The sequence below is a fragment of the Labeo rohita genome, chromosome 20 (genome assembly GCF_022985175.1).
Source record: "Labeo rohita strain BAU-BD-2019 chromosome 20, IGBB_LRoh.1.0, whole genome shotgun sequence".
Lineage (NCBI taxonomy): Eukaryota > Metazoa > Chordata > Actinopteri > Cypriniformes > Cyprinidae > Labeo > Labeo rohita.
The window spans coordinates 6,621,793-6,648,586 of NC_066888.1; the positions used below are offsets into that span (position 1 = coordinate 6,621,793).

The following is a 26,794-nucleotide window of genomic DNA, read 5'->3' on the forward strand; positions in this document are numbered from 1 at the left end:
AAAACCAGATGAAACCAACATGAATTTATAATTGATTTTTAGTAATTTACAATTTATCAGTCATCTATCTTTAATGACATCAGTTTTGCTTTTTTATAATTAATGAACATTTCAAAATATATCATTACCTCCTGTAATTACATCAAAATAATCTTAGCAATACAGGAAATATACAGTAAATATTAGGCAAAACAAAGTTTTAAAATGCTATTGCATACTCTAGTGGACACATAAGAAACTACAATTTTATTTTATTTTGTTTATTTATTTATTTTTTGTACAACAAAATATACTGTATATTGTCGTTATTTATTTATTTATTTAAACTAATGCCCTTTATGATTACCAGACTCTGAGTTTTGTCAGTGACACTGCTTTTAATAGCTACAGTGCAAATATAAGAAGATAGGAGTGGAACAAGCAGGATGTGTTTATGCATTTTATCTCATAGAACTGCATCTGCAAACATCTTTAAAAGAGGTCTGACCACTAAGGTTAGGCAGATACTGTTCCTCCACACGATTAGGTCATCTTACATGTGTAACTAAGTGTTGAGTAATTCTTTCTCTGGTAGGACAACTTCTAAACAAATCTTAGACAAGAAATAACATGACAGACGCATTACAGAATGAGGAAGGGGAAAATCTCTGACTGAATCAACAAAACATATTCTTTGTAATGACATCAGATACGCAGAATTCAATCTTGTGACACACCCAGCAGCTTCAGTTTCACACAAAGGGTGCTTTAAAATATTTTATTGACAAAAAATGATATACATCTAAAATACATTTAATAATATAATTGAAAATTCAACATTTTAAATATGCAGTGGTCTAACATTAGAGTATCTGAAATAAACGCAATAGAAATGCAATCATCGTTTGTAATACGGTAATTCTATGTCAAGTGTTTTACAGTGATTTTTCAGAATTTGGGAGGTTGACATCACTTCCTTCAGTCATCTCAGGACAGTTTGGACTTCAGCAGGTCAAGTCCCCATTCTCAAGCCAACCTTTGGGAGGTTTACATCAATGGACAATCATCCCAAAGACTCGTCTTTGCTAACAAGACTCCTACTTGGACTCTTTTTCTTGATCGAGAAGAGCTGATCTGATTCCCAACTTCTGAAGTTCCTCCACCAGATCTCCACTCTGATGCATCTGAAGAAGAATATCGCAGCCACCAACAAACTCACCATTGAAGTACACCTGTGGAATGGTCGGCCAGTTGGAGAAAGTCTTTATTCCTGGAAAACAAAGTCACATGTCAGTATTTAACATCATTTCGACATGCTTAACTCTGGAATGGAATTCATTTCATGTAACATAACTATTTGCTTCTCTTTTTAATTCCTCTTAAGCACTTTAGAGTCTAGGCTTCACTGTTTGGAAACTAACCTGAGTCATGCAAGGTTAACACCCCTTTCTTCCTGCTGCAAGGGACAGATAAAGGCAATCAGAGCCGACAGGACTGCTGGTGCCGTTAACCTACTTGTGCTGTACTGACAAAACTAACGAGTGTCAGACCCAAATTGACTTTCACTGTATGTATAAAAACTGTAGAAGCCCGTTAAAGTTAAGGAGAAATTCTGTAAATCAGAAACTTAAAATATCTCATAACAATGAGAACATTTGTAGAAATAATGAGAAACAATTCTCATAATAATAGCTTGTCAAGTCAATATTACAAAAAAAAAAAAAAAAAAAAAAAAAAAATCTTGTAACAACGAGAAACTTCCTCACAATAATAATTTATTTTTTCTAATTAATATCTCGTAATAATGACTAAACATCTCATAATAATCAGAAACTTTAATGACCTTTTCTTATAAAAAATCCTCAAAATATCTTATTGGCCTGGTTTCACAGACAGGGTTTAGACTAAGCCAGAATTAGGCCATTGTTCAATTAGTACAATTAAGTAATGTAAATAAACATGCTTAAAAAGAAAGAAAGAAAAAAAAAAAAAAAAAAAAAACACATTTCTGGTGTGGATCTTGAGACAAAACAAAGGCACTGATGTATTATAAGATCAGTCAGTGCAAGTTTCTTTCAGTTGAAACAGCTCAGACTTACATTTTAGTCTAGGATTATGTTTAAGCCTTGCTTTGAAACTGAGGGAATATGTTTCTTACTATTTCAAGATGTCAAGTGATTGTCTTGCAACAATGAGAAACTTGTCTTGTAATAATGGAAAATGTTTTAATAATAACAATTAATCTAATTAACATCTAATAATGAGATATTTTCTAATAATAATATTAATAGACATGTCGAGTCATTATTACAAGAAACCATCTCATAGTAATGATAAGATGTCTAATAATAATTAGAAACCTTCTTATAATAATAACTTTGTTTCTCATTATCTCATAATAGTGACTACATTGTAAAAAAAAAAAACAATTTGTTGAGTCAACTTAAAATAATTTGTAACCTGGCTGTCTTAAAATTTTAAGTTCAGTCAACTCAAAAAAAGTTTATTCAACTTGAAATGTTAAATTATACTAGATATTTGTGACAACTACTTACCCATCTGTTGTTTAGCAAACACAAATATCTAAGTTGTTACATAGTACAACTTAACATTTCAAGTTGACTAAACTTATTTTAATTGAATAAACTTAAAATTTTAAGGCAGCAGGGTCTCAATAATGAGAAAATTCCATGTAACAATGCATTGGTTTCTCATAAAAAAATTCCTCATTTTAATAACTTAACATTGCAAAAAAATAGAAACTTTCTTATAATAATAACAACTGCTTCTAATTATTCTGAAATGCCAAGTCATTATGACAAAACTTCTTGTAACCCTTAATAAAATGGTCTTATAATAATGAAAAAGACAATTAATTCAGTTTCTAATTTATATCTCATAAGTTACTTAATATAATATTATACCTCAAAAAATAAATAAATAAATAAAAAATATATAAATTAAAAAAATAATAATAATAAATATTATATATATATATATATATATACACACACACACACACACACAACAAAAAATTTGAACTCCAAGAACTCTACACAACACAGTTCCCAAGCACTGACCTTGTCTAATATCCTGGTCATCCAACACGTTATAAGCCGCATAGCTGTCGACCCCGTGCATTCTCAGTATCTGGACGACGGCGTTGCTGAAGCCGCACATAGGCTGTGCGGGGGTGCCTTTCATGAAAACCACCACTTTGTCCTTTTTCACTATCTCCTCCAGGTTCTTCTGGACCGCTGAGGAGGAGCACATGAGGCGGGCCCAACCAGACAGCAGCTCTCCATTAGTCTGAGCTGTTCTGTACTGCCACGCGCTCGATCGAAGACACCGAGCTGTCGACCTAATAAGGTTATTCATCGTGCAAGTCTGAATGGTTTGGTAAAGGCTTGAAGAGGTTTAAATACGCCTGACACTTCCCTGAACACACGCCACAGAGCCTCACCGAAGCAACTCTCTGGATGGAAGCTCCGCCTCCTCGAGTATAAACACTCAAAGGGTGAAAACTATTGGATATCGTTTTTGTCTTTTCCTCTCTGATTGGTTGAATACTCCGTCAATCATGAATGTTACACATTTGCTTTTTATCTTGAACTCTAACTATTTTTGTTTTAGCAGTGTAACGTATTTTATAAAATGTATGTACTGTTACATGTACCGACACTGAAATTTAAAAACATCTGTTTCCTGTTCTTAAATAGTGGAGGCGTTTACATCCGGTTAGAATGCTCTAACTTTTTCTTCCGGCACGCACAGGCTTCTCCCGCGAATCGGTTCTATCAAACAAATCGAAAAGATCCGGTTCAAATAAACGACTCAGTGATTCATCTACGTCATATAATCCTTATTTTAATTTCAGTTCATTATGTTACAATAATCCAACTCATAAAATACAGTCATTTAAAACCAACAGAATTTGCATTGTGAACAAAAGTAAAAATAAACTCGGATTCAGTCCGAACCGTAAGCGAATCATTTCAAAACAAATCAAGAATCATGTTCCGACTCTGAATGAATGATTCGTTCACGAAGCTCTATTTAAGTGAATGTTGTTGTAGTTCCTGATTGGTGAAACACACGTGTCTCTTTCCCCCCCGTACAGTTTATAGACAGTTTGTAAGAGGTAAGAAATGTTTGTACACATTTATCCCCTAATAACAATGCAGTTTCGAGATCCTGTCTCCAGTATCTGCAATAGCTGGAGACTCAACGAGACTGCACAAATGAAACAGAAGGAGCAAAAGGCGTGACTTCTCTAGACTCTGAAGTTTTACGTGCGATATTCTTTCAACAAATCTTGTCCTGTTTCCACGGCGGTGATGGTTTGCTGTGTACCGTTACCAATCTAAAAACAGGCAGAGTAAAGCAGTGGCAGTCAGATATTGTCTGACAGGAGAAGTGCACCTTTCAGATACTTTGAATTGCCACAATTAGCCTAAGCATTGTTGTATACTGGTAAAAGTGATAATGTTTTATTTTTCTTATTTCCTGCTATTTGTAGGTTTTTCCGGATTAACTTGGAAGCCTGAATCCATCCTTGAGCTATATGTTTGTTTGTTTTTTTTTTTGTTTTTTTATATATGTATATTTTATATTTGTATATTTGCCCTTTCGTTAACTAATTTTTTTCCAATAAAATGTTTTTACAAAACATTTTGTAGATTTGCTTCCTGTTTGCGTCAACCGTAAATGAATCATTGACTTTTTTGAGGTTATCTAAGTTTATCCTATCTCATGCACATTTAATTAGCCAGCAAAACGGTTTATTGTTTTACTCAAGTAAAATTAGAACACCGTCATCTTTGTTGATGCATACTGGTTTATTAGGAATGCTGCATTCAAAAAAGCCAGTACAATCTATGCTGCAGGACCAGCTCAGCCAGATCGAAGTGATTTAAAATAAATGATTCGTTTTTACTGTGAACCAGCTGGTCTCTGGGTGGTTTATGTAGACTGCTCGTTCTCCTCAAGTTCACACAGGTGTTGTTCATCACTTTAAATAGCCTACTTTAACAACACTTGATAATCGGAAGGTGTCCTAATACGTTTTTGTTTTCATTTAATATTTAAACCAGCGGTGTGCAACCCTGTTTCTTGGAGATCTACCTTCCTGCAGAGTTCAGCTCCAACACCTGTTTGTAATTATGAAGTGCTCCTTCAAATCCTAATTAGTTGGTTCAGGTGTGTTTGATCAGGTTTGGAACTAAACTCTGCAGGAAGGTACATCTCCAGGAACAAGGTTGGGCACCCCTGATTTAAACTATTTCTAGTGTTTATCAGCATTTCCTTGAGTCCAAAGGAAACTTCTTATAGATTAAGGCTTGAAAAGGATCTTAAACTGGAGCAGAAATTCTTAAATTCATAAAACAATGGCTTTAAATGCACAATTGCAGGCACTGCGAAAATAAATACATTCTCCCTCAGGGTTATGGTCTTGTTTTCCAATCGATCTTAAGAATCTTTTGATATATATATATATATATTTTTTTTTTTTTTTTTTTTTTTTTTTTTTTTTAATGGAGGTTTAAGTGTCAAATACAACAAATATAAGAACATATTTATGCTTTAAATTTGATTTGCTTGATTTTAAAAAGTTTAAATTTACATAAAACCTGCAAAAACCCTGATAATTTAAAACCTAACAAATGACTTCCTGTGCATTGTTTTGTTAGTTGTATACTTAAACTTTTTTGATTTATTAACACATCGACTCACTGTATATAAGTCAATTTATATTGCAATAATAAAAAACAAAGACTTTCAGCAGTACACCACTGCAGGGTTCTAACGATCCTTTGATGAGGAGGATTTAGGATTAAGATTTGCTTTTACAAAAAAAAAAACTTGAACAGTCATAGTTATGTTATGTACAACCTTCATTCAAGTATCCACATGTTTTATTTTGTTATAAGTGAATGGATAAAATGTCAACACATAAAAGTTAAACTGTGTCTTATGAATGAGTACTAAATATTGGCTCAAGGCAGTAAAGGCTTTGGAGGAGCTGTCGTAGGTAATGCATGTGTATGGAGGAGGCGGGCGTGTGCTGGCAGGAGCTGGAGCTGACGCTCAAAAACACTTCACAAACCCAAGACTTCCTTAAATGTTCCTCTGTAGTGTCACTACAGAAATGCATGGAGCTTATTAGTGACTTTTAGAAATTTCCTTGGTCCTGTTCAGGATGTCCTCAACACTGGGTATGAGAGATGAACATGTTGGCAGGAACAAGAAGCGTGTGCAAAAAAAACAAGGTAGGCAAATCTATGACGGTGTACAGGGTACATGCATAATTCACAGGTACAGATTTAAATCATGCATTCTTTATACACTAAGCAATTTTGGATAAATATATATATTTTCTAGAGTTACATAATATTCAGCATGTTTATAGCAAGTGCAAATTCGCTCCATTATATCATGAAATGTACTGTTTGCAGTGATGGCACAGTTAAAATATACAATATATCTTTTAGTATATCATAATATACATGCACGTATATCTTTATTATATTATCAGTGGTGGACAAAGTACACAATTTGAGTACTCGAGTAAAAGTACAGATACGTATAATAAAATATTACTCCAGTAAAAGTAAAAGTGCTCCTCTTTCAATTTTACTCGAGTGAAAGTACAAAAGTACCCGATTTTTTATGTACTTAAGTAAAAAAAAGTACTGATAGATTTATTTTGCAATTTTATATAGGCAGCACATATTTTTTATAATCCTACTGTTGTTGATATGGACTATGTTGACGAGAGTGATGTAGTAATATTCAATGTGAAGCTTACACAGCAATGTACCTGAGAGAAAACAGATTTGACCATCATATTTTCACCAGTAAGAAAAAAGTGTGAACAAGTAAAGCTTGTTTTGCATAACATCACAGTTATATATGACTTGAGAATAAGGACTCAAGTTAACAAGAACATTTTAAGGAAAATATAATTATATTATCAAAATGATTTTTTCCTTTCAAATATTGTCCATGTAAAAACATCCCAGGCCAAATGCCCCCAAAGGGCATCACTTTCCACTTTGATAATTACTGTAGTTACCATGATCTGAGCATGACATCCTTTCTTTTTCCCTCTGATGTAATCTATCTAGGTGGTTGAATAAAAATATGTGGACTTTATATCTAAAAAATTATCTCAACTTAGCACCAGCAAGCAGCTAGACAGTTAGCATCAGCTAACAATATTTACTTATTTTCAGTATGGTTGAATAAACATTTATATCTGTCTACTCCAGCTGATCCAAACAATATAAAAATGTATACTGTTGCTAAACAATATAAAAACAGACGTTACGTAGCGCTACATGCGTAGCATTTTAATAAAACTGCTAACGTTACATCAGCGAGGAATATGAACATGCAGAAGTTATTTTATTTGCTGTTATTTAATTTTTTCGTTTTTGAATTCAAGCATTTCAGTGCGCTTAAACAGATCACCTTTTACAGCAGATGTAATTCACAAACAACGCTTTGACCTAAATATGATTTTCAGTTATAATAATTAATCCTAAAATTCGATGTTAACTTACTTTTCGCAGCATCAGTCGCGCGCGCACACACAAGATCTCCTGATTCTTACTTGTGAATTCAGTTGACTGGAGACTCGCTCTAAACGGATCATTTGAATCAGTGAGTTGTCGACTCGAGAACAGCTGCAATCGGATCATTCAATTCGTGAATGAATCATTTAGTGCGATTGGTGAATCAGATTAACAGGTTCATTGAAAAGAATCAGTTTGTTCATGAATCAGACACCGCTTGTGCGTCTCAGAGCACGTGATAAATTATAAGAGGTAACGATATGTTTATGAAATGTAGTGAAGTAAAAAGTACGATCTTACGCTTTGGAATGTAGTGAAGTAAAAGTGAAAGTTACTCAAAATAAAACTACTCCAGTAAAGTACAGATACTTGAAAAATGTACTTAAATACAGTAACGAATTACAACTACTTCGTTACTGCCCACCACTGTATATTATTTAATAGAGTGTATTATATCAAAATGTAATGGAAAAGTAATAGAAGCGTAAAGTGTGAGTGTACAGAAAACAACATTTGTACGTCTGAAAAAACAAAACAAAAAACAAAGTAAACATTTCAACTTCCTCATTTATTTCAATCAGTGCATATCTCATGAAATGAAAGTGAACCTGCTTATACCTGTTCTCACCTGTGCTAAACCTGTGTAAAATGTTTTGAAATGACAGCATGTCACTTAACTTGACTCCAAACATTTGTTGTTGTGTATCCATGCTGTTACACTCTTGTTATAAAGCTTCAGTTTGATGTTTTTTATTTATTTTTTTTTGCTACAGATGAGAAGCACTCAGTCCAAGAGAGAACTTTTACCAAGTGGATAAACATGCATTTGAAAAGAGTGAGAACTGTCTTTATTCTACTGCAAATTCAATCAATGTATTTCACTTTTGACAAGCAAAACAAGGTCAAGCCCACATGATTCTCAAAATTACTTGTTTGTTTACATGACATTTACCATTAAGCCTGTTACTGCAAGAAAGTTCTGAATATGTATCATGGTGCTGTTTTTGTACAATTTTCAGCATGTTTGTTATTGCAAATAACTTAATTAAAGGGATAGTTTACCCAAAAATGACAATTTTGTCATTACTCACATTTCAAACCCATAAGACCTTTGTTCATCTTTGTTCAAACACAAACTAAGATGTTTTTAAAGGGGTCCTATTATGCTCTTTTACAAAGTCTTGATTTTGTTTTGAGGGTGTATAACATGCTTTCATGCTTGGTGTTTCGAAAAGTGCATTATTTTTAACATAATTTACATTATTACAATACATTTTTCCCAGCCTGGCACATAAGGCTCGATTAGTTCCGGGTTTAATGAAGGGCAGCCTTCCGAAAAACAAAATGTGTTGTGACTGGTTAGCTGTCCCACTGCTTTGCGACTGGCAAACAGCTTAGACGGTATTTCAGTACTGCCAGTACAGTACTTATCAAAGAAGCAAGTTCCGTGTACAACTGTTAGCGCCAGCTAGATTAAAGTGATTCTTACATTTTAAATATGGATAATTTTCTTACAAAAACGCATCGATTCACTACAGGAGGCCTTTATTAACCCCCTGAAGCCGTGTGAGGCACTTTTTATTATGGATGGATGCATATTATTGGACTTGTTTTGGACTGATGAGGAGAAACACCTGTCTATGCCGTTCTAAAGCTTGGGAGTGCCAGGGTAATTTTTAATATAACTTCAATTGCATTTGTCTGAAAGAAGGAAGTCATATACACCTAGGATGCATGGAGAGTGAGTAAATAATATGCTACAGTAGTGTTGAGTCCTGTCGTCAACCTGTGAGATCGCCAATACATGATATTATCGTGCTAATGTATTTAATTATTTACATACTTAGTTTCATTGCTCGAAACCAGCTCCAGCATAAGGCTAAAAGCAGCCTAACATTATCAAAGAACGTCATCACGGATTAGCCTAGCCTATTCTAGTGCAAGTTTATGCATTTTAAAAAACACTTGCATTATAAGTGAAGCTATCTACACTGTATGATGAATAAATCTCTTACCACACACTGCACACGTCTGCGGCGCGTTACGGCTCCGACGCGGCAACCGGAGTAGATTGCGGCTTTAGCATGTGTTTCGACCCCCTGTACTGCACACGCCTGAGGCACGTTACTGCTCTGAAGCAGCCACTCTAGTCAATGCTTGTGTTTATACCCGCCACACTGCGGCTCGTTGAAGCGGTTCTCCGCGCTGCATCGCTAAAGTTAGGCTAATCCCCCACCACATCCCTACCCTCCCTCCAACAATTCAAATTTCCGTGTGCGGCATTTAATTTAATGATATTCTAATGGACCGCATTGTGACATAATTGCATGCGAAAAACAAACGTTGTAGTCCAAAGGAGCTGTTCGTTGTAGTTCTTGAAAAGGGATTTTTTAAAAACAAAATATCTCCTTTTGGAGTGGACTTTGAGGTTTGTAATTTTGTCGATCTTTTTTTGTGCCCAAAGATACACACCACACACTGACTAAAGTTCAAAAAGTGAAAAAGCATAATAGCACCCCTTTAATGAAATTCGAGAGCTTTCAGACCCTGTAACAACCACTTTCAAAGCCTAGAAAGGTAGTAAGGGCATCAATAAAATAGTCCATGTGACATCAAAGGTTCAACCATACTGTTATGAAGCTCCGAGAATACTTTTATTGCACAAAGAAAAATATCAACTTTATTTAAATGCATGCATCATAGTACTTTCATGATCGTGTGTCAAAGACAGACATGGAAGAGAAGACATTGTTGAATTAAGTCATTATTTTGGTTTTCTTTGCACACAAAAAGTATTTTCATATCGTCATAACTTTATGGTTGAACCACTGATGTCACATGGACTATTTTAACGATGTCCTTGCTATATATTACTCTGAAGCTCTCAGATTTCATCCAAATTTAATTTGTTTTCCGGAGATAAACTAAGGTTTGGAACGACATGAAGTTGAGTAATTAATGACAGAATTTTAATTTTGGGATGAATTATCCTTTTAATTAAAAGTGCTATATTTAATTTTAGTGTCTCTCTGTGTTGTAGTGTGACCCACCTTTACAGGTTCATAACTTATTCACTGATATTCAGGATGGAAAGATTCTCATGGCTCTTCTAGAGGAATTGTCAGGCTGTAATATGGTTTGTCATCACATATTTTACTGAAAAGATAAAGTTTGATCACTATAAATCTATCATATACAGATGGCTTTTTTAGAACTGTTTTCATGTTCTGCAGCTTGATAAATTCAGGCCATTTCCACATCGCATCTTCAAACTAAATAATATTTCGAAGGTCTTGAATTTCCTTGAGGACAGAAATGTAAGTCCTGATTTATTTATTTTTGTCCATAAGTTAACAAATGATCCCCTGGTTTTACAGACAAGGCAGACTGAAATGTAAGTCTGAGCTGTTTCAACTGAGAGAAACTTGCACTGACTGTAATATATCAGTGCCTTTGTTTTGTCTCAAGATGCACACCAGTAATGTTTTTTTTTTTTTTCTCTAATGCACATTTATAAAAATTACATAAATGTCCCAAGTGAACTATGGCCTACTCCTGGCTTAGTCTAAGCCCTGTCTGTGAAATCAGGACTAAGACTTTGTTTCCACCCCACAACTTACGAATTATCTCCCTCATTTTAGTTAAATTGTGGCCATGTTGTATTAAATTAAAACCAGGGAACAAATTATTACAACATGACAATGATTTATTTAAAATAAGGGCTCTAATTATTATAACATGGCCATTATCTACAGTTGAGGTCAAACGTTTTTATCCCCCTTTCAGAATCTGCAAAATGTTAATTATTTTACCAAAATAAGAGGGATCATACAAAATGCATGTTATTGTTTATTTAGTACTGACTTGCATAAGATATTTAACTTAAAAGTTAATATAGTCCACAAGAGAAAATAATAGTTGAATTTATGAAAATGATGCTGTTTAAAAGTTACATCTCCTTGATTCTTAATACTGTGTTGTTACCTGAATGATCCACAGCTGTGCTTTTTTGTTTAGTGCTAGTTGTTCATGAGTCCCTTGTTTGTCCTGAACAGTTATATTGCCTACTGTTCTTCAGAAAAAGCCTTCAGGTCCCACAAACTCTTTGGTTTTTCAGCATTTCTGTGTATTTGAACCCTTTCCAACAATGACTGATGATTTTGAGATCCATCTTTTCACAGTGAGGACAACTGAGGGACTCATATGCAACTATTACAGAAAGGTCAAACACTCACTGATGCTCCAAAAGGAAAAAAAAAAAAACATGCATTAAGTCAGGGGGTTAAAACTTTTTCAATTTGAATATCAGGATAAATGTAACTTATTTTGTCTTTTGGGAAACATGTAACTATCTTCTGTAGTCTCTGAAGGGCAGTAAAAAAAAAAAAAAAAAAAAAAAAAAAAAAGCAAAATGTACACATCTCCATTGTGTTCAAAAGTTTTTACCCCCTACTCTTATTGCATGTTTTTTTTTTTTTTCTTCTGGTGCATCAGTGAGCGTTTAAACCTTCTGTAGTATTTGCATATGAATCCCCCAATTGTCCTCAGTGTGAAAAGATGAATCTCAAAATCATACAGTCATTGTGTTCAAATACATAAAAATGCTGGAGAACCACAGAATTTGTGGGACACAGCTGTGGATCATTCAGGTAACAACACAGTATTAAAAATTAAGCGTATGTAAACTTTTGAACGGGTAATTTTTATAAATTATAACTATTATTTTCTCTTGTGGACTATATTTAAACATCTTTCATGTGAAATCTCTTATTCAGGTCAGTACTAAATAAACAATAACATGCATTTTGTATGATCCCTCTTATTTTGGTAAAATAATTAACATTTTGCAGATTCTGAAAGGGGGGTGTAAACTTTTGACCTCAACTGTATGTTTTCTACCATATCTTTGTGTTAAAATGTAATCATTTATGTTATGTTTAAACAGGTCAGCCTTATAAACATTGACGCTAATGATATTGCTGATGGCAGTCCTTCAGTTGTTCTCAGGCTAATCTGGAACATCATTGTGTACTATCAGGTAAAGCACACTAGCATTGCGAAACGGTGATGAAAGAGTTATTGTGAGCTAAATCATTTCCCTGTTCTAAGATTAAACAGGTCACAGTAAGCTTGGAGAAGTTCCCATCCACCTTCAGTCTGATGTCATTACCTTGTGGCAGTGATTCTTCAGGTTGTAGTTCTCCAGCATCACCTGGAGATGACATTTTTGGCACTCTACCCTCAAAAGGCAAACGGTCATCTCAAAATCTCAAGTACCGCAGTACAGCCATAAAGACTCTGCTTAGCTGGGCGCAGAACTGCACGGCAAAGTAAGTGAATTAATTTACTGAGCCACAATAAAGTCTTGAAATGGGTTTCTCAGTACAAATCATCAAATTATTTATTGGAAAGATTTTTTATGACCAAAATTAAAATTTGACATCATTTACTCAGCCTAACTTTCAAATATTTTATTATTATTATTATTATTATTATTATTATTATTATTATTTTTTGGAACACAAAAGGAGTTTGTTTGATTAATGCCATGATCACTCTTTTCCACAAAATGCCAATGGAGACTGAAGCTTTCAAGCTTCAAATAGATGCAAAAGGACAACAAAACTGTCATAAAAGTGCTTGATATGATTCTTTTTCACTGTATTTTTCAGAAACCACGCGATAGATTTCCATTTTCACTAATAATCACCTTCTGTAACTGTTAAGTAAAGTTCTGTAACTTGAGTAAACTGAGCTCAAGAACCAGATCAGTATGAACAAATAATTCAGAATGGTTTTGTGAACCAGCTCAAATGATTCTTCTCTCATGAAATCTCATGAAGTGGACGTCTTGGCTGGAGGTTGAGATGTTCAATAAATGTATCCTCGATTTTGGCCTGTTGCTGACACAAAACTCTCATACGACTTTACATGGACCACTTTTATGTTACTTTTATGGTGTTTATTAAATTGTTTTTGTCCCTATAGATTTAATTTAGTAGTAAAAATGGTTTACAACAACATGCTATATGAGATTGTTAGACTTTTTATTTGTAGAGTAATATATGCAATTGATGAACGTCCATATTTCATTTAGCCCTGCCATTTCGATCTTTTCCTTCAGATATGGGGTAGAAATCCATGATTTTGGTAAAAGCTGGAGGAGTGGATTGGCATTTCTGGCTCTGGTTAAATTCTTCTGTCCTCAGTTTGTGGACATGAGGAAAGCTTTGTCTTCTGAGCCCCGACTAAATATGGAGACAGCCTTCACAGCAGCGAATGAGTGGCTAGGGATTCCTCCACTGCTGGATCCAGATGGTAACACACAAACAAACCGTTTGATTTTCTTTGAAGAATTGCTGTGTATTGTTTGTGCCTTCTAGGGGAACGTATTTAATTGCTGCATGACCTGCTTTGCACTTCAGAAATAATGAAAACACTTGAGCAGGCCCAGAATTTTACTGCAGAACTATTGTACCAGTCATATTGCCCGAGAATTATATAGCAAAGTGTTGTGTTGCTTTACAGCTTGTTGATAGCAAATGTAAGCAGAAATGTGATTTTGGGTGTGATTCATCTTCAAAGCAGATTGGATCCCCACTGCAACATTAAGCAAGTGTGTTTGGGTTTTTTTTTTCTTACTAGATATTGCAGTGAATTCACCAGATGAGCAGTCTGTCATCACTTACGTTGCCCAGTTTCTTGAATGTTGTCCAGGCCATGATGAGGTGAGGATATGTTTATGTTTTATATGAATGGTTGATAAGATGATAAAAGCACACTAAGGCTTGCTTATCTATAATGATAGCTTTATTGAGACTACATACTGTATGTTAATAAGACTAAAGGTGTAGTCACATTAGCAGAAATTCACAGGCCAAAAACCAAGCAACTTTTATGGGCAAAGCTGTGTGACCAGTGTGAACCTGTTGTGAAATCTGCATTGAGAGATATGTAATCATGTGGATTTGTTTTGAAATGACTGGATTCTGCATGCGGCAATTCAAAGATGTGCTCACATTTTCTATAGTTTGGCATACTGAATAAAAGAGTCATTTCAGTAGGAATCCATGTAATTGGGAATTTTGCGTGATGGCGGCACGTTTGCCTATGAAGATTTCACTCTGGGTTCAAGTTGGTCACATAAATTCATTGCATTTACAAACAGAAACATTCAAGTAAGCATTTTTTGTGCTTAAAAAGGCATTTTTTTTTTCCATAAATGTGACATGGTATCCATTGTGGCTTTATCTCTCATAATGCAATTTTATGCTTAACTTTACATATTATATTATATATAATAAAAAAATGTAAACAATTTTAAAAAGTTGTATTATGAGAGAAAAAACCACACTGTGGATATTAGATCACATTTATAATGATTTATTTAATTTATTTTTCCCATAAATGTGACGACATATACACAGTGTGGCTTTATCTCTGATAATGCAATTTTATATATATATATATATATATATATATATATATGTATGTATGTATGTATGTATGTACACTACCGTTCAAAAGTTTGGGGTCAGTAAGACTTGTAATAGTCTTTAAAGAAGTCTCTTATGCTCATCAAGGCTGCATTTATTTGATTAAAAATATAGAAAAAAAAAAAAAAAAACAGTAATATTGCAAAATGTTTTTACAATATAAAATAATGTTTTTTTATTTTAACATACTTTAAAATATAATTTATTCCTGTGATGAAAAGCTGAATTTTTATCAGCTGTTACTCCAGTCTTAAGTGTCACATGATCCTTCAGAAATCATTCTAATATGCAGATATATTATTAGAATGATCAATGTTGGATAATATCAACAGTTGTGCTGCCAAATATTTTTTTGGAACCTGTGATTTTTTTTTTTTTTTTTTTTTTTTTTTTTTCAGGATTCTTTCATGAATAACAAGTTTAAAAAGTACAGTGTTTATTCAAAATATAAATATTTTATAACAATGTAAATTATTTATTATTAACTTTTAATAAACTTTTAATTATTAACTTAATACATCCTTGGTGAATAAAAGTATTAATTTCTTAAAAAAAACAATAAAAAAAAAACAATAAAAATGTATTGACCCCAAACTTTTGAACGGTAGTGTATGTATGTATGTATGTATGTATGTATTTATTTATTTATTTATTTATTTATGTATTTATTTATTCATTAAAATGTGACATGATATACACATGGCTTTATCTGTAAAAGTTCTACTTTGAAAATGCAAAAAAAAAAAGAAAAAGGTTGCATTATGATAAATAAAACCACACTGTGGTTATTATGTCACAATAAATAAATAAATAAATAAATAAATACATACATACGTAATAACTTCACATGTAAGACATATATTCACCTTGGAAATATAAAAATCCACAGCTGAGTTGAAATTGCCTTTCTATTTATTTACATACTTATTCATTGTGTTACTCTGAGGCGGAAACTGACTTCTATACTAAAATAACTTAATATACCACAATGGGACAAAGACATTTTAAAAATTGTGATATTTAATGAATGAATGAAATAATTAATTAATTAATGTCTGTTTAAGTAAAATATTGTTAATCCCATGTCATTGACTCATACTCACAGGACTGTGCATCAGCAGACTCCTCTAGAGGCACACCAAATTTAATTGAAAGATCGGACAGACAATGGACTGATTCAGTTAGCTGTATGTTACCGTCTAATATCTCTGCTGAAACTTTGAGAGGACTTCGTAAGTCTTCTGAGACCAGCCAAGAAGAACAAATCTACCACACTGGAGATCAAGACTTCAGCTCTGCTACTCCGTCTAAACATTTCCTCACCATGAAGAGCTCCAGCTGGTCAAAAGAGCAATCCCTGTCAGACCGCACTGGGGGGCAGTATTGTGACTCTTTAGCATGGAAGAAATGCTTGATAGGAAGTCTGGAGGATGATGGGAACTGTTCTGAGGCTTCAAAAGAAGCTGTTTATGCAGTGTCCGTGCTGGATTCAGATGAAGAGGACGCATATAGCTACATATTAGAGCTGGACCATAAAGCTGGACTAGAGTCAAATGTTGACCTTGAATTAAATAGAATTATGGATGGACAGGGCATAGAGTTTGCTAGTGCGTTTGTATCTCAAGGAAGTAAAATAAACTCACTGTGTCATTTTTGTGAGACACAGAGGCAGTTAAAACCCACAGATGTATTGATTAGGTCAGGTGACGACAGAAGTGCAGACATCCGTGTGTCCCAAAGGGACTGTGACTTAGAAAAATCGTCACCTGCTTCTGACTCTTTGCTGATGAATCAGTCTGGTAAAAAGATGCCCATATCATCTAGTGACAAACTTTTGGAAATGGACTGTTCATTTAAAATGAAGGAGAGTATTTACTCAGATGTATTTAATCTGACTCATAGTGATAATGCATTTGTGCCACCAGTGAAAATAAGGATAAAATGGTTTGTGCCACCAGTCTAGATAAGGATAAAATCAGAGAGGACCTTTTCCCCGGTGCAGTGAAGGATGGTCTATCAGATAATGACCAATATGAGCAAAACAGTGTTTTGGATCGAAGAGTTTTGGATAGAATAACTGGAGAACCTGCAGTGTCACATACACAAAGGTTTGGATTATATTCTACATACATTTTACTACATTGTTCAGTTGAAAGTAATTTTGAAACAAGCTATGCTCATTGGAAATACATGCCTCTACCTGCATTTTTGCAAAGCTCCAAAAAAAAAAAAAAAAAAAAAAAAAAAAAATAAAGTACATACATTACACATTATATATTAATTTAACTGCAGTTTATGTTTGAATATAACACTATGGGTGGTAAAACAGCAATAACTTCAAGAATTAAGGAACTTAAAGGGAAATTCTGTCATCAGTTACTCACCCTCATGTTGTTCCAAACCCGTAAGACCTTAATTCATCTTTGGAACTAAAATTAAGATATTTCTGATGAAATCCGAGAGCTTTCTGACCCTGCATAGACAGCAATGCAACTGACACATTTAAGGCCCAGAAAGGTAGAATTTTAGGGACAAAGGTTAAATTTAACTTTTAATTTTAATTTTAACATTTGCATCACATAACCAATTTCATATTGCTTTTCTGATATAGTAAACTTGCTCTTTAGCTCACCTGGTACAGCACTGCATTAGTATAGTGATGCGCTAAAATGCATAAAATGCAAGTCACAATGAAAGAGCTCAAAGATTTGAAGACGCAAGATGCAAGTCTAAAATGGCATTCCTGCTTTAGCAAATGTGTTTTTATCTCGCGTAGAAACTTTTAACGGCACTCACTGGACATTTCACTTACATTCAAAGTGGTGCAAAAATGTCACCACATGCATGCTTTTCTAGTGAGCCTGTGTTGCTTTGAAAAATAACCACTTATTCTGCCTCCTTCTTGTGTGTTGTAGGAAGGGGGGTCTTGACCTTACTCATTATGAGGTGGACGAGCTACATGTGCTTCTGTTCCTGTGGTTGATCGCCTACTGCATCCTTATGTATCCTCACCTGGATATTCTCAGTCTACTAAGATCAAAATAGCAATATATGAGAAATATAATTACCTGGTTGTACAAAGTACTATACTGTGGGTCCACACACACAAATTCTGTTGCCTCTCATTGTTTGTAGTTAGTACTAAAAGTTGTCCTCCAAATAAAGTGGATCTAGAACACATACTAGATTTACAGTAGAGTAATGTGGATTTTCAGTATTACATTTCAAGATAAACCCAAATGTCTTTAGGGGAATTTATACTTTGAAAAGGGTCAGAATAATCCATTTTATTGGTTTTATTTATTCTTCCATTAGTCTCCATGATAATCATGAGATTTCTTTCACCAAAATGCTAACTCGTTTCTAGGTTTTAGTAAAGTACAACGGGGCTAAAGGCACACCTTAAGAAAAAATATACAGTTTACTCCACTTAAAATGTATAATTGCAGAAAAAAATAAGTTTGTATTAAACATTTATGGAGCAACAGATTTTGTGTACACGTCGTTTATTTTGATTTAAAAGCTCATAAATGTATGAGGTGGCAAGGGGGACCTTAGCATGGGGCTCACCAGCATGGGGCAAAAGGCAGCTATTTTATTTGTTTAGATATTATTATTATAGATAGATATTATTACTTACATATATATATATATATATATGTATGTGTGTGTGTGTGTGTGTGTGTGTGTGTGTGTGTGTGTGTATATATATATATATATATATATATATATATATATATTTTCTGCTTATTTTGAAAAAAAAAAAAAATAATTATTTTTTGTTCAATAAATATATTGTCATTAATTTTATATACATATATATATATATATATATAAACAGAAACAAAATCATTTTAAAAAGTAAAGATTCTGAAAGCATTGAAGGAGATCCCATTATAATTTAATACAGATGTACAGTAGTAACAACAAATGATATTTTATTATATTATATGATTAATATCATGTTTTTAAATATGATGATTTCATTCTAAACATGATAGTTATCTCTAAGATGGACACATAATGATGTTTACCATCTGAATCTAACAATGTCAACAAATGGAAAATTGAACAAATCTATTAATTATCATGTTAATTAATGTGCCTTTTAGCCCCAACAGCAGTAGCGGTTTTTACCCCAAATACCATACTTATACATATTCTTTCATTACTTGAAAGCTGATGCTTTTCATTAAGAAGACCTTTGTCTCAAAATATATCCATCTTATTTGCTACTTAAATCTACAATTAAAAATAAATAAATAAATAAATAAAATAAAATATTATATTAGCACAGAATCAACTTCAACTTCTGCAGCCCGCGATCGGGTCAAGGATCAGACAAATTTGCACGTACATCTTGAAAAGCAAATGTTTTAGAAAGTGCTACGTCACATTTTTGTGCCATCTAGTGGTTTTTATAGGAGAATAAAATCAAAGGCGCCTTTTACCCTAGGGCGCCTTTAGCCGCTACTCATTTCTGCAGCACTCAATATTCTCTTTTTTTGCAGCTGCACCTTTAAGATATCTCTTCAGCCTGCATATCTGTCCTCACACGTGACATAAGAAAAAAAGGTTTAGTGTACAGTAGTTGTTGTTGCCTCATCCTTCAAAAACAGTCTGCAAATCTTGCTTTACATTGCAAAAGGTTCACAAAACAATCTGTAGTGAAACATGCACACACAGGGTCTGTTCCAAAATCAATGAGCTGATAGGCTCAAAGAGCCTAAATAGGCAGCAGAGTGCTAGGTAAATACAAACATGCACCTTTCTTCTATTATGCATTAAAAAAAAAAAAAAAAAAATATATATATATATATATATATATATATATATATACATACACTTTCTCCTCCATGCATGCAGTATCCCACCCCCCACCCCCCCCATTACACACACACACACACACACACACACACACACATTCTGGGAATATATTTCTAAATCACGCACATGCTAAATTATTACTTAAATGTGAGGCACTTTTTTAACATTGTGATCCAGAAACAGCAAAATTTTGGCAAACTTTCACCATATCATATTTGTATTGTTAAATGCCAGCTAGCATACTATTATAATCATGTGATGTTTAAGACTAATATTATCTATTTACTCTCTATGACCTTATTGCAACTCAGTAATAGATGGCTATTTTGGCACTGATAGCTATTTTGGTTTTAAGCAAAGAAATGTAAGCTCTGTTGTACATTGCATGCTTTTACCAAAATGTTTTATCATTTTGTTAATATATGCTGTTATATTTTTCCTTATATGATCCCTTTTTTGATGGCATAATGTTGGCCTGAAGCTATACACTGAAAATATTTTATTTTAGCACTCTTTTTTTAAACACAAGACGGTATTGTAAGTCAGGTAATGGAAATTGTTTTGTTAACTGCATTCTGTTGTTTCACTGTTGCATTAGTGAACCTTAATATAATGGTTATGTAATATTAATCTCCTCAGATGATGTGTAAATGTGTCGCAACTTACAACAAATGCTTACATGCAGCATTAAAGAGACATTCAGTTTGTCCCAGCAATCAAACAATGTGTGTGGATCTAGGGGAGATAAAACAGGCCAAACTGTTCAAATATGTACGGCCAAGCGTGGGCTGGGTGAGATTTGTGCCCTCACTACAGCAAGCCAGCAGCTTCTGAGAATGTTCTTGTTTGCCGTCAAGGTCAGGGCCACTAATCAATGTCAGTATCTTTCAACATTTCCCTTGGAAAACGATCCGAAGAGGAGTTTGGACAGTTGCGTGTACCCCTAGCTGTGGTTTTTGTGCAGCAGTGAGCTATCAAGAGATTATGTATAGTATTACTATGCTAGCGGCAAAGCTGCTAATCCTCAGTCCTCCAGGGGAATTGGGCAAACTTGAAAGACGGCAGGCACTAAATGGTATGGAAGCTACTATGGATGCCCTAGTGCTCTATGATAACCTTGTGTTTGGTTTGTTTGCTGCTAGCAGGGAGAAGCGGTGGGAAAATCTTCTTTACTCCTCAGTGGGACTCTTCTTTGCCCTTGGGAAGATAGTGAGGATCTCACATGACCTGCTTTCAAAAGACTGATAGAGGAGCTTCTTAACTTCGCAGAGGCCTCTGTGGAACATTCATAACCTATAGAAGACCCTTACAAAACAACCCTTGCTCATTATTATCTTGAGCATGATCTTTTTGCAAATGGTATTGTGAACCAAGAACCTCCCAGGGAGATGGAGGCACCACAAAGGGGCAGTAAGAGGGCATACAAATTCACTTGACAAACATTGTTTTGCAACCTGGGCTCGTTGAAAATATGTCCCCGTTGCAACATTTCAACAAAATGATTTTTTGTTGTTTCCTGAATGCTTTGTGACACTTTAAAAATAAAATGTCCAGTGAGTGGGACTATAAGCACTTTCAGTTTTATCCAAGAACAGATTAATTTGAATTGTTGAATGCAATTTAACGGGCAATGTTTTATTATGTATCTCGGCAGTTAGAAATACCAGCTACACTAAACCCAAACCTAAACCTTACAGATAGTGTTGACAAAAGCAAACATGAGATAAAAACACATCTGATGAATGAAGCAAACATGCCATTTTTGTTTGCTTCTACAGGTCTTTTGGCTCTTTTATTAAGGCCAGTGTTTCTAGGGGGTCAAACCCAAGTGTGCCATATCTCAAGTACAATGTTGTACCAGGTGAGCTATGAAGCAAGTTTACTAAGTCAGAAAAAGCATATATAGAGCAGATTATATTATGCAAATGTCAGAAAACATTTGAACAGAACGGAGATGTGTACAGTTTTCTTATTTTGCCTAAATATCATTTTTTCAGAGCCCCTTCAGAAGCTACAGAAGATTGTCACGTTTCCCAGAAGACAAAATAAGTTGAATTTATCCTGATGTTCAAATTCAAAAAGTTTTCACCCCCTGGCTTTTATAGGAGAAGTCCACTTCCAGAACAACAATTTACAGATAATGTACTCACCCCCTTGTCATCCAAGGTGTTCATGTCTTTCTTTCTTCAGTCGTAAAGAAATTGTGTTTTTTGAGGAAAAAAATTCTAGATTTTTCTCCATATAACGGACTGATATGGTGACAAGTGGACTCCTTTAATGCATAGTCTTTTTTTTGTTTTGTTTTGTTTTTTTTTCTTCTGGAGCATCAGTGAGCATTTTAACTTTTGTAATAGTTGCATATCAATCCCTCAGTTGTCCCCAGTGTGAAAAGATGGATAGTCATTGTTGAAAAGGGTTAAAATACACAGAAATTATGGAAAACCAAATAATTTATGGGACCTGATTTATTTTTCTGAAGAAAAGCAGGCAGTATAACTGTTCAGGACAAACAAGGGACTCATTAACAGCTATCAATAAACCAAAAGCTGTGGATCAACAACACGGTATTAAGAATCAAAGGGATGTAAAGTTTTGAATTTGGTCATTTTTATAAAATCAGCTATTGTTATCACTTGTGGACTATATGTAAACATCTTTTTATGTGAAATATCTTATTCAGGTCTGTACTAAATAAACAAAAACATACATTTTGTATGAACCCTCGTATTTTGGTAAAATAACATTTTGTAGATTCTGAAAGGGGGATGTAAACTTTTGACGTCAACTGTAAATTATTGAATTATTTTAAATGAAATGCACGTGCATCTAAACCAATTTTACTGCACAAACCACTTTTTTCTTACACTCTTCTAAACTTTGCAAGTATATGTCAACTTATTCTACTAACCCTAAACCTAACCTAACAGTCTGCTCTGAGAGTTAGTAGACATGCAGTTGCAAATTAATAAGAATTAGTTGACATGTAGTTGCAAAGTTACTTATAGTTAGTAGAATGTCTAGAGTGGACCAAAAAATTTAAGTAGCCAAACAGGACGAGCCATTCAAACAGTAGAAAGACAGTATAATTATGCTACAGATGTCTGAAGGGGTGGTTGTGGATGTGAATCATGCTAGACTATTTCTGTTGCCATGAGGGATGTTAAAGTGCTGAAAAGCTAATGCATTGCCTTTCACAACCTCTGCCTTAAAAGCTAAAAGAGTATATATAAAATACTAGGGAATCCATAAATTCTCACTCAGTGTGTTATGCTGATAACACAATTTGTACAGAAAGAAAGAAAATTTCTACCACTAGTGGTCTCAGACTTTTGGACCCCACTGTATATTTCAATCTAATCCAGTACAGAAGGCTCTGTCTTAAGCCAGACATTCTGTTTGTGGCCAATTGCAGCTCTGTAAACAACAAGCTCAAGAAGCTTCATTCTGAATTCAGTTGTTGTAAACATGCCAATAAAATGGAGAGAAAGTGACATTGCGCACTGTCTAAAACATTGATTTCCCCTCTCCCTTTGACAGGTTTGCAGAGATCCAACTCCCATAGTTTGCCTTGGAAAACAACATATACTTTAGAGACCTGAGAAGCATGGTGTTCACTATACGTTCTCTAGATCAGCCAGTTGTATACATCCCTCAAAGGAGAACGATCTGGTATTGTCTCATGTGAGGGTATTAATTTTAAGCACCCTTCTCCCTTCTCTGACAGTATAGTCTAATCACTTGTTGATATATCATAGTGGTTGAAACCCAATATAAAAGCGGGGGAAATCCAAGGTTTTTTTGTTTGTTTGTTTGTTTTTTTATTGTATATGATAAACTTACAGATTTTGTGGTTTTGAAAGGACAACTGATTCATCCTACAAAAAGAGTCATCTTGCACAGTGCTGTGACAACTACATCAATAAAGAATTGGTGATTTCTTCTATCTAAATCCCATTAACCAGCATGCACACACAATTTAAGCATTGAAAACTCATGACTCTGACGTCCAAATGTGTGTTGCATCACTGGATTTAGAGCAACAGCTAATCATGAGCGATTGTGTTCACAGAACGGGGGTGGAAGTGGGTTAATGTTTAAAGATTTTACTCAGCTGATATCTGAAGGACTATAAATTGACTCCACTCTATCCAACCAGTCTCCCGTCAAGAGGACTTTGATGGTAAGTGACAATAATTGTTTCTTCAAAAGTGCCGTGACTGTAACTGAATTAGAGATAGAAATAGTGAAATAGCTACTGCGTGTCAAAAGATTTGTGTCACACATTTAAGATCCATTTGTAAAATTCTGTACCCTCTGGTCATAAAACGCAGGTGAAAAAATGTGGGGAAAGACTTATTACTGTGCAATTGCTGCCCTGCTGGTAGCAACAGCCTGGGCTGCACCCCACGAAGGCCACGAAGGCCACGACCACGGTGGCCACTCAGCTGAGCACCACCACCACCTCCACCACGGCGAGAACGAACCCCACCCCAGCCACGGTGAGGATGATGCCTGCCACCTGCTTGCTCCACACAATGCTGACTTCGCCTTCTCCCTTTACAAGAAACTTGCATCCCAACCTGACGCACAAGGCAAGAACATCTTCTTCTCCCCAGTCGGTATTGCAATGGCTTTGAGCATGCTGGCCGTTGGTGCCAAGGGCAGCACTCTTTCACAGATATACAGCACTCTGGGTTACAGTGCGTTGCAGGCTCAGCAGGTCAATGAGGGTTATGAGCACTTGATCCACATGCTGGGCCACAGTCGGGAAGCCATGCAGCTGGAGGCAGGCGCTGGTGTAGCCATCAGAGAAGGCATCAAAGTGGTGGACAAGTTCCTGAAGGACGTTCAGCACTACTACAACAGTGAAGCCTTCAGTGTTGACTTCTCCAAGCCTGAAATTGCCATAGAAGAGATTAACAAGTTCATTGCCAAGAAAACTCATGACAAGATCACCAGCATGGTGAAGGACCTGAACTCCGATACAGTGATGATGCTGATTAACTATATGTACTTCAGAGGTAAACTTCTCCTCCATTGTATGATATTCATGTATTTGAGAAGTCTTGGTTGATGCTGATCTGAAGTTCTTGCATTTTGTTCTGATAGGGAAGTGGGATAAGCCATTTGATGCACAGCTGACTCACAAAGCTGACTTCCAAGTGGACAAGGACACCACCGTGCAAGTTGACATGATGAAAAGAACCGGTCGCTATGACATCTATCAAGACGTGGCCGGCCACACTACGATCATGATGGTGCCCTACAGAGGCAACACTTCCATGATGATCGTTCTTCCTGATGATGGGAAGATGAAGGAGGTTGAAGAAGCCATCTCCAGAGAGCATCTTAAGGACTGGCATGGGAAACTTTTCAGAAGGTAGTACCGGTATCACCTTCAGATTGAAATCCTTGTATTAGTTGACCTCTGACCTGGAGGTTAATTGTCGTTTAGTTGCAAGTTTAGGTACCTCAAAAATGACCTGTATACCATATTTTACTTGTCTGCCCTTCAGCTCAGTGGACCTGTTCATGCCCAAGTTCTCCATCTCTGCAACGTCCAAACTGAAACCCATTCTGGAGGAAATGGGAGTGACTGACGCATTCGGTGACACAGCAGATCTCTCTGGGATGACAGATGAGCTCAAAGTCAAGGTGTCACAGGTACATGTGGACTTGTTTGTACCTCTTGTAGCATCATCAGTGGTTGCTAGACTCTACTAAGTTAACATTTTGGACCCATTCTCCAGGTTGTCCATCAGGCAGTCCTCAGCGTGGATGAGAAGGGCACAGAGGCAGCGGCTGTAACCACAATAGAAATCATGCCCATGTCCCTGCCAGACTCTGTGATCCTCAACCGACCTTTCTTGCTACTGATTGTAGAGGACAGCACCAAGAGCATCCTCTTTATGGGCAAGATCACCAATCCTACAGAGTGATATCCAACTCTGCATAAGCCTGCTAATCTTTATGTAGCTTATTGTAAACTGCAATAAATTGATTTGATTCTAATTAAAAGAGTCATCATGATTTTGATACTGGTCTCAACATAATGCGGTCTTGAAAAAATGTTCAGCTTATTAAATTGTGCTTCAGTTTGTATAGATATTTAGCCTACTTTTCTCTTTTAGCAAGAGTTTAATTTTTTTGGTGGTGGTAGTAATTTCTGTAAAACTTTCTATTGTTGCCTCAGTGCTATTCCTCACAGGAGCGCAGATAGCACTAGGGACGGGGGGGACATGACCCCCCCAGATTCATAGGGACCTGTCACTGCTTCAGAATCAGTCGCAGGCTGACCAGGGCTCTAGACTCATTCTTTCCACGGGTCACTCATTTGCAACGCGCTTTCTTAATTGGCCACAGGGTCACGTTAATTGCTCGCTTTTTTGGCTACAACTTTAATCAATGCATGCTCATAAACTTTTATCATAGTTTATAGTTATATGGTAACAAAAGTGGTTAACCCTCAACCCGTACTTTTTTTTTCTTTCTTTCACCAGTAGTATTATTTTTGGTTAGAATTTTGTGAACGGGAGTTCCTCTTTTGCTATAAGTCGGGCTTCAGACGCTTTCACTTCCGAATTCGTGATCTTGTCATGTTTTACAAGAAAAGATTATTGTCTGTTTTGTCTTTCACTTTTTAAGACTAAAACAAAGGATGGAATCTTTGGTAGCCTATTCTTTATTAAAAGCATAACAACACTAAAACAGGCTACAAAACGAATAAGACCACATGCTGTATTAGCTTATACTGACTAATAAATTACAGAATGTTTAGCAAACACTGAGGAATCAAATAAAATTAAAAGAAAGCCTCCATAACGTAACGTGAGGTAAATGACGCTGCGCACACCTTCGCGCCGTGCTGACACGGCTAGTGGTATAAACCAGGCTCTACATCCAAAGCGATCACAC

General features: G+C 35.2%; 3 protein-coding genes, 1 long non-coding RNA gene and 1 other non-coding gene across 5 annotated transcripts; 4 read left to right on the forward strand and 1 right to left on the reverse strand.

Annotated features, from left to right (window-relative positions):
- Window positions 1–743: 743 nt before the first annotated feature.
- glrx5 (glutaredoxin 5 homolog (S. cerevisiae)) lies at window positions 744–3,491 on the reverse strand. The gene is made up of 2 exons (XM_051092195.1): window positions 3,060–3,491; window positions 744–1,249 (listed from the first exon to the last, which is right to left on the reverse strand). Exons 1-2 carry the CDS (start codon window positions 3,355–3,357, stop codon window positions 1,077–1,079), a joined length of 471 nt encoding a protein of 156 aa, XP_050948152.1. The 5' UTR covers window positions 3,358–3,491; the 3' UTR covers window positions 744–1,076.
- Window positions 3,492–4,156: 665 nt separating this feature from the next.
- Window positions 4,157–4,429, forward strand: LOC127151889 (small Cajal body-specific RNA 13). Its single transcript, XR_007824989.1, has one exon. It is a non-coding gene; the product is annotated as a small Cajal body-specific RNA 13 (non-coding RNA).
- Window positions 4,430–6,097: 1,668 nt separating this feature from the next.
- Window positions 6,098–18,634, forward strand: clmnb (calmin b). Its single transcript, XM_051137911.1, has 11 exons — window positions 6,098–6,248; window positions 8,330–8,391; window positions 10,597–10,692; window positions 10,790–10,873; window positions 12,502–12,594; window positions 12,666–12,886; window positions 13,681–13,874; window positions 14,202–14,284; window positions 16,158–16,969; window positions 17,011–17,160; window positions 17,968–18,634. Exons 1-11 carry the CDS (start codon window positions 6,179–6,181, stop codon window positions 18,095–18,097), a joined length of 1,995 nt encoding a protein of 664 aa, XP_050993868.1. The 5' UTR covers window positions 6,098–6,178; the 3' UTR covers window positions 18,098–18,634.
- Window positions 18,635–20,014: 1,380 nt separating this feature from the next.
- On the forward strand, window positions 20,015–23,732 carry LOC127183233 (uncharacterized). The gene is made up of 3 exons (XR_007830007.1): window positions 20,015–20,954; window positions 21,658–21,740; window positions 21,877–23,732. It is a non-coding gene; the product is annotated as an uncharacterized LOC127183233 (long non-coding RNA).
- Window positions 23,733–23,948: 216 nt separating this feature from the next.
- On the forward strand, window positions 23,949–25,915 carry LOC127183232 (alpha-1-antitrypsin homolog). The gene is made up of 5 exons (XM_051139163.1): window positions 23,949–24,059; window positions 24,211–24,900; window positions 24,989–25,259; window positions 25,396–25,543; window positions 25,630–25,915. The coding sequence occupies exons 2-5, from the start codon at window positions 24,219–24,221 to the stop codon at window positions 25,816–25,818; spliced, it is 1,290 nt and encodes a 429-aa protein (XP_050995120.1). The 5' UTR covers window positions 23,949–24,059; window positions 24,211–24,218; the 3' UTR covers window positions 25,819–25,915.
- Window positions 25,916–26,794: the final 879 nt, after the last annotated feature.

What these genes read in the sequence shown, in the direction of transcription:
- LOC127183232 (XM_051139163.1), top strand. Translation starts at nt 24,219, where the DNA reads ATGTGGGGAAAGACTTATTACTGTGCAATTGCTGCCCTGCTGGTAGCA. An exon ending in CATGGGAAACTTTTCAGAAG is followed by an intron (nt 25,260 to 25,395) that starts GTAGTACCGGTA and finishes TCTGCCCTTCAG; the next exon opens with CTCAGTGGACCTGTTCATGC. An exon ending in TCAAAGTCAAGGTGTCACAG is followed by an intron (nt 25,544 to 25,629) that starts GTACATGTGGAC and finishes CCCATTCTCCAG; the next exon opens with GTTGTCCATCAGGCAGTCCT.
- glrx5 (XM_051092195.1), bottom strand. Translation starts at nt 3,357, where the DNA reads ATGAATAACCTTATTAGGTCGACAGCTCGGTGTCTTCGATCGAGCGCG. An exon ending in TGACCAGGATATTAGACAAG is followed by an intron (nt 1,250 to 3,059) that starts GTCAGTGCTTGG and finishes TTTGTTTTCCAG; the next exon opens with GAATAAAGACTTTCTCCAAC.
- clmnb (XM_051137911.1), top strand. Translation starts at nt 6,179, where the DNA reads ATGTCCTCAACACTGGGTATGAGAGATGAACATGTTGGCAGGAACAAG. An exon ending in TAAACATGCATTTGAAAAGA is followed by an intron (nt 8,392 to 10,596) that starts GTGAGAACTGTC and finishes TCTGTGTTGTAG; the next exon opens with TGTGACCCACCTTTACAGGT. An exon ending in ATTTCCTTGAGGACAGAAAT is followed by an intron (nt 10,874 to 12,501) that starts GTAAGTCCTGAT and finishes ATGTTTAAACAG; the next exon opens with GTCAGCCTTATAAACATTGA.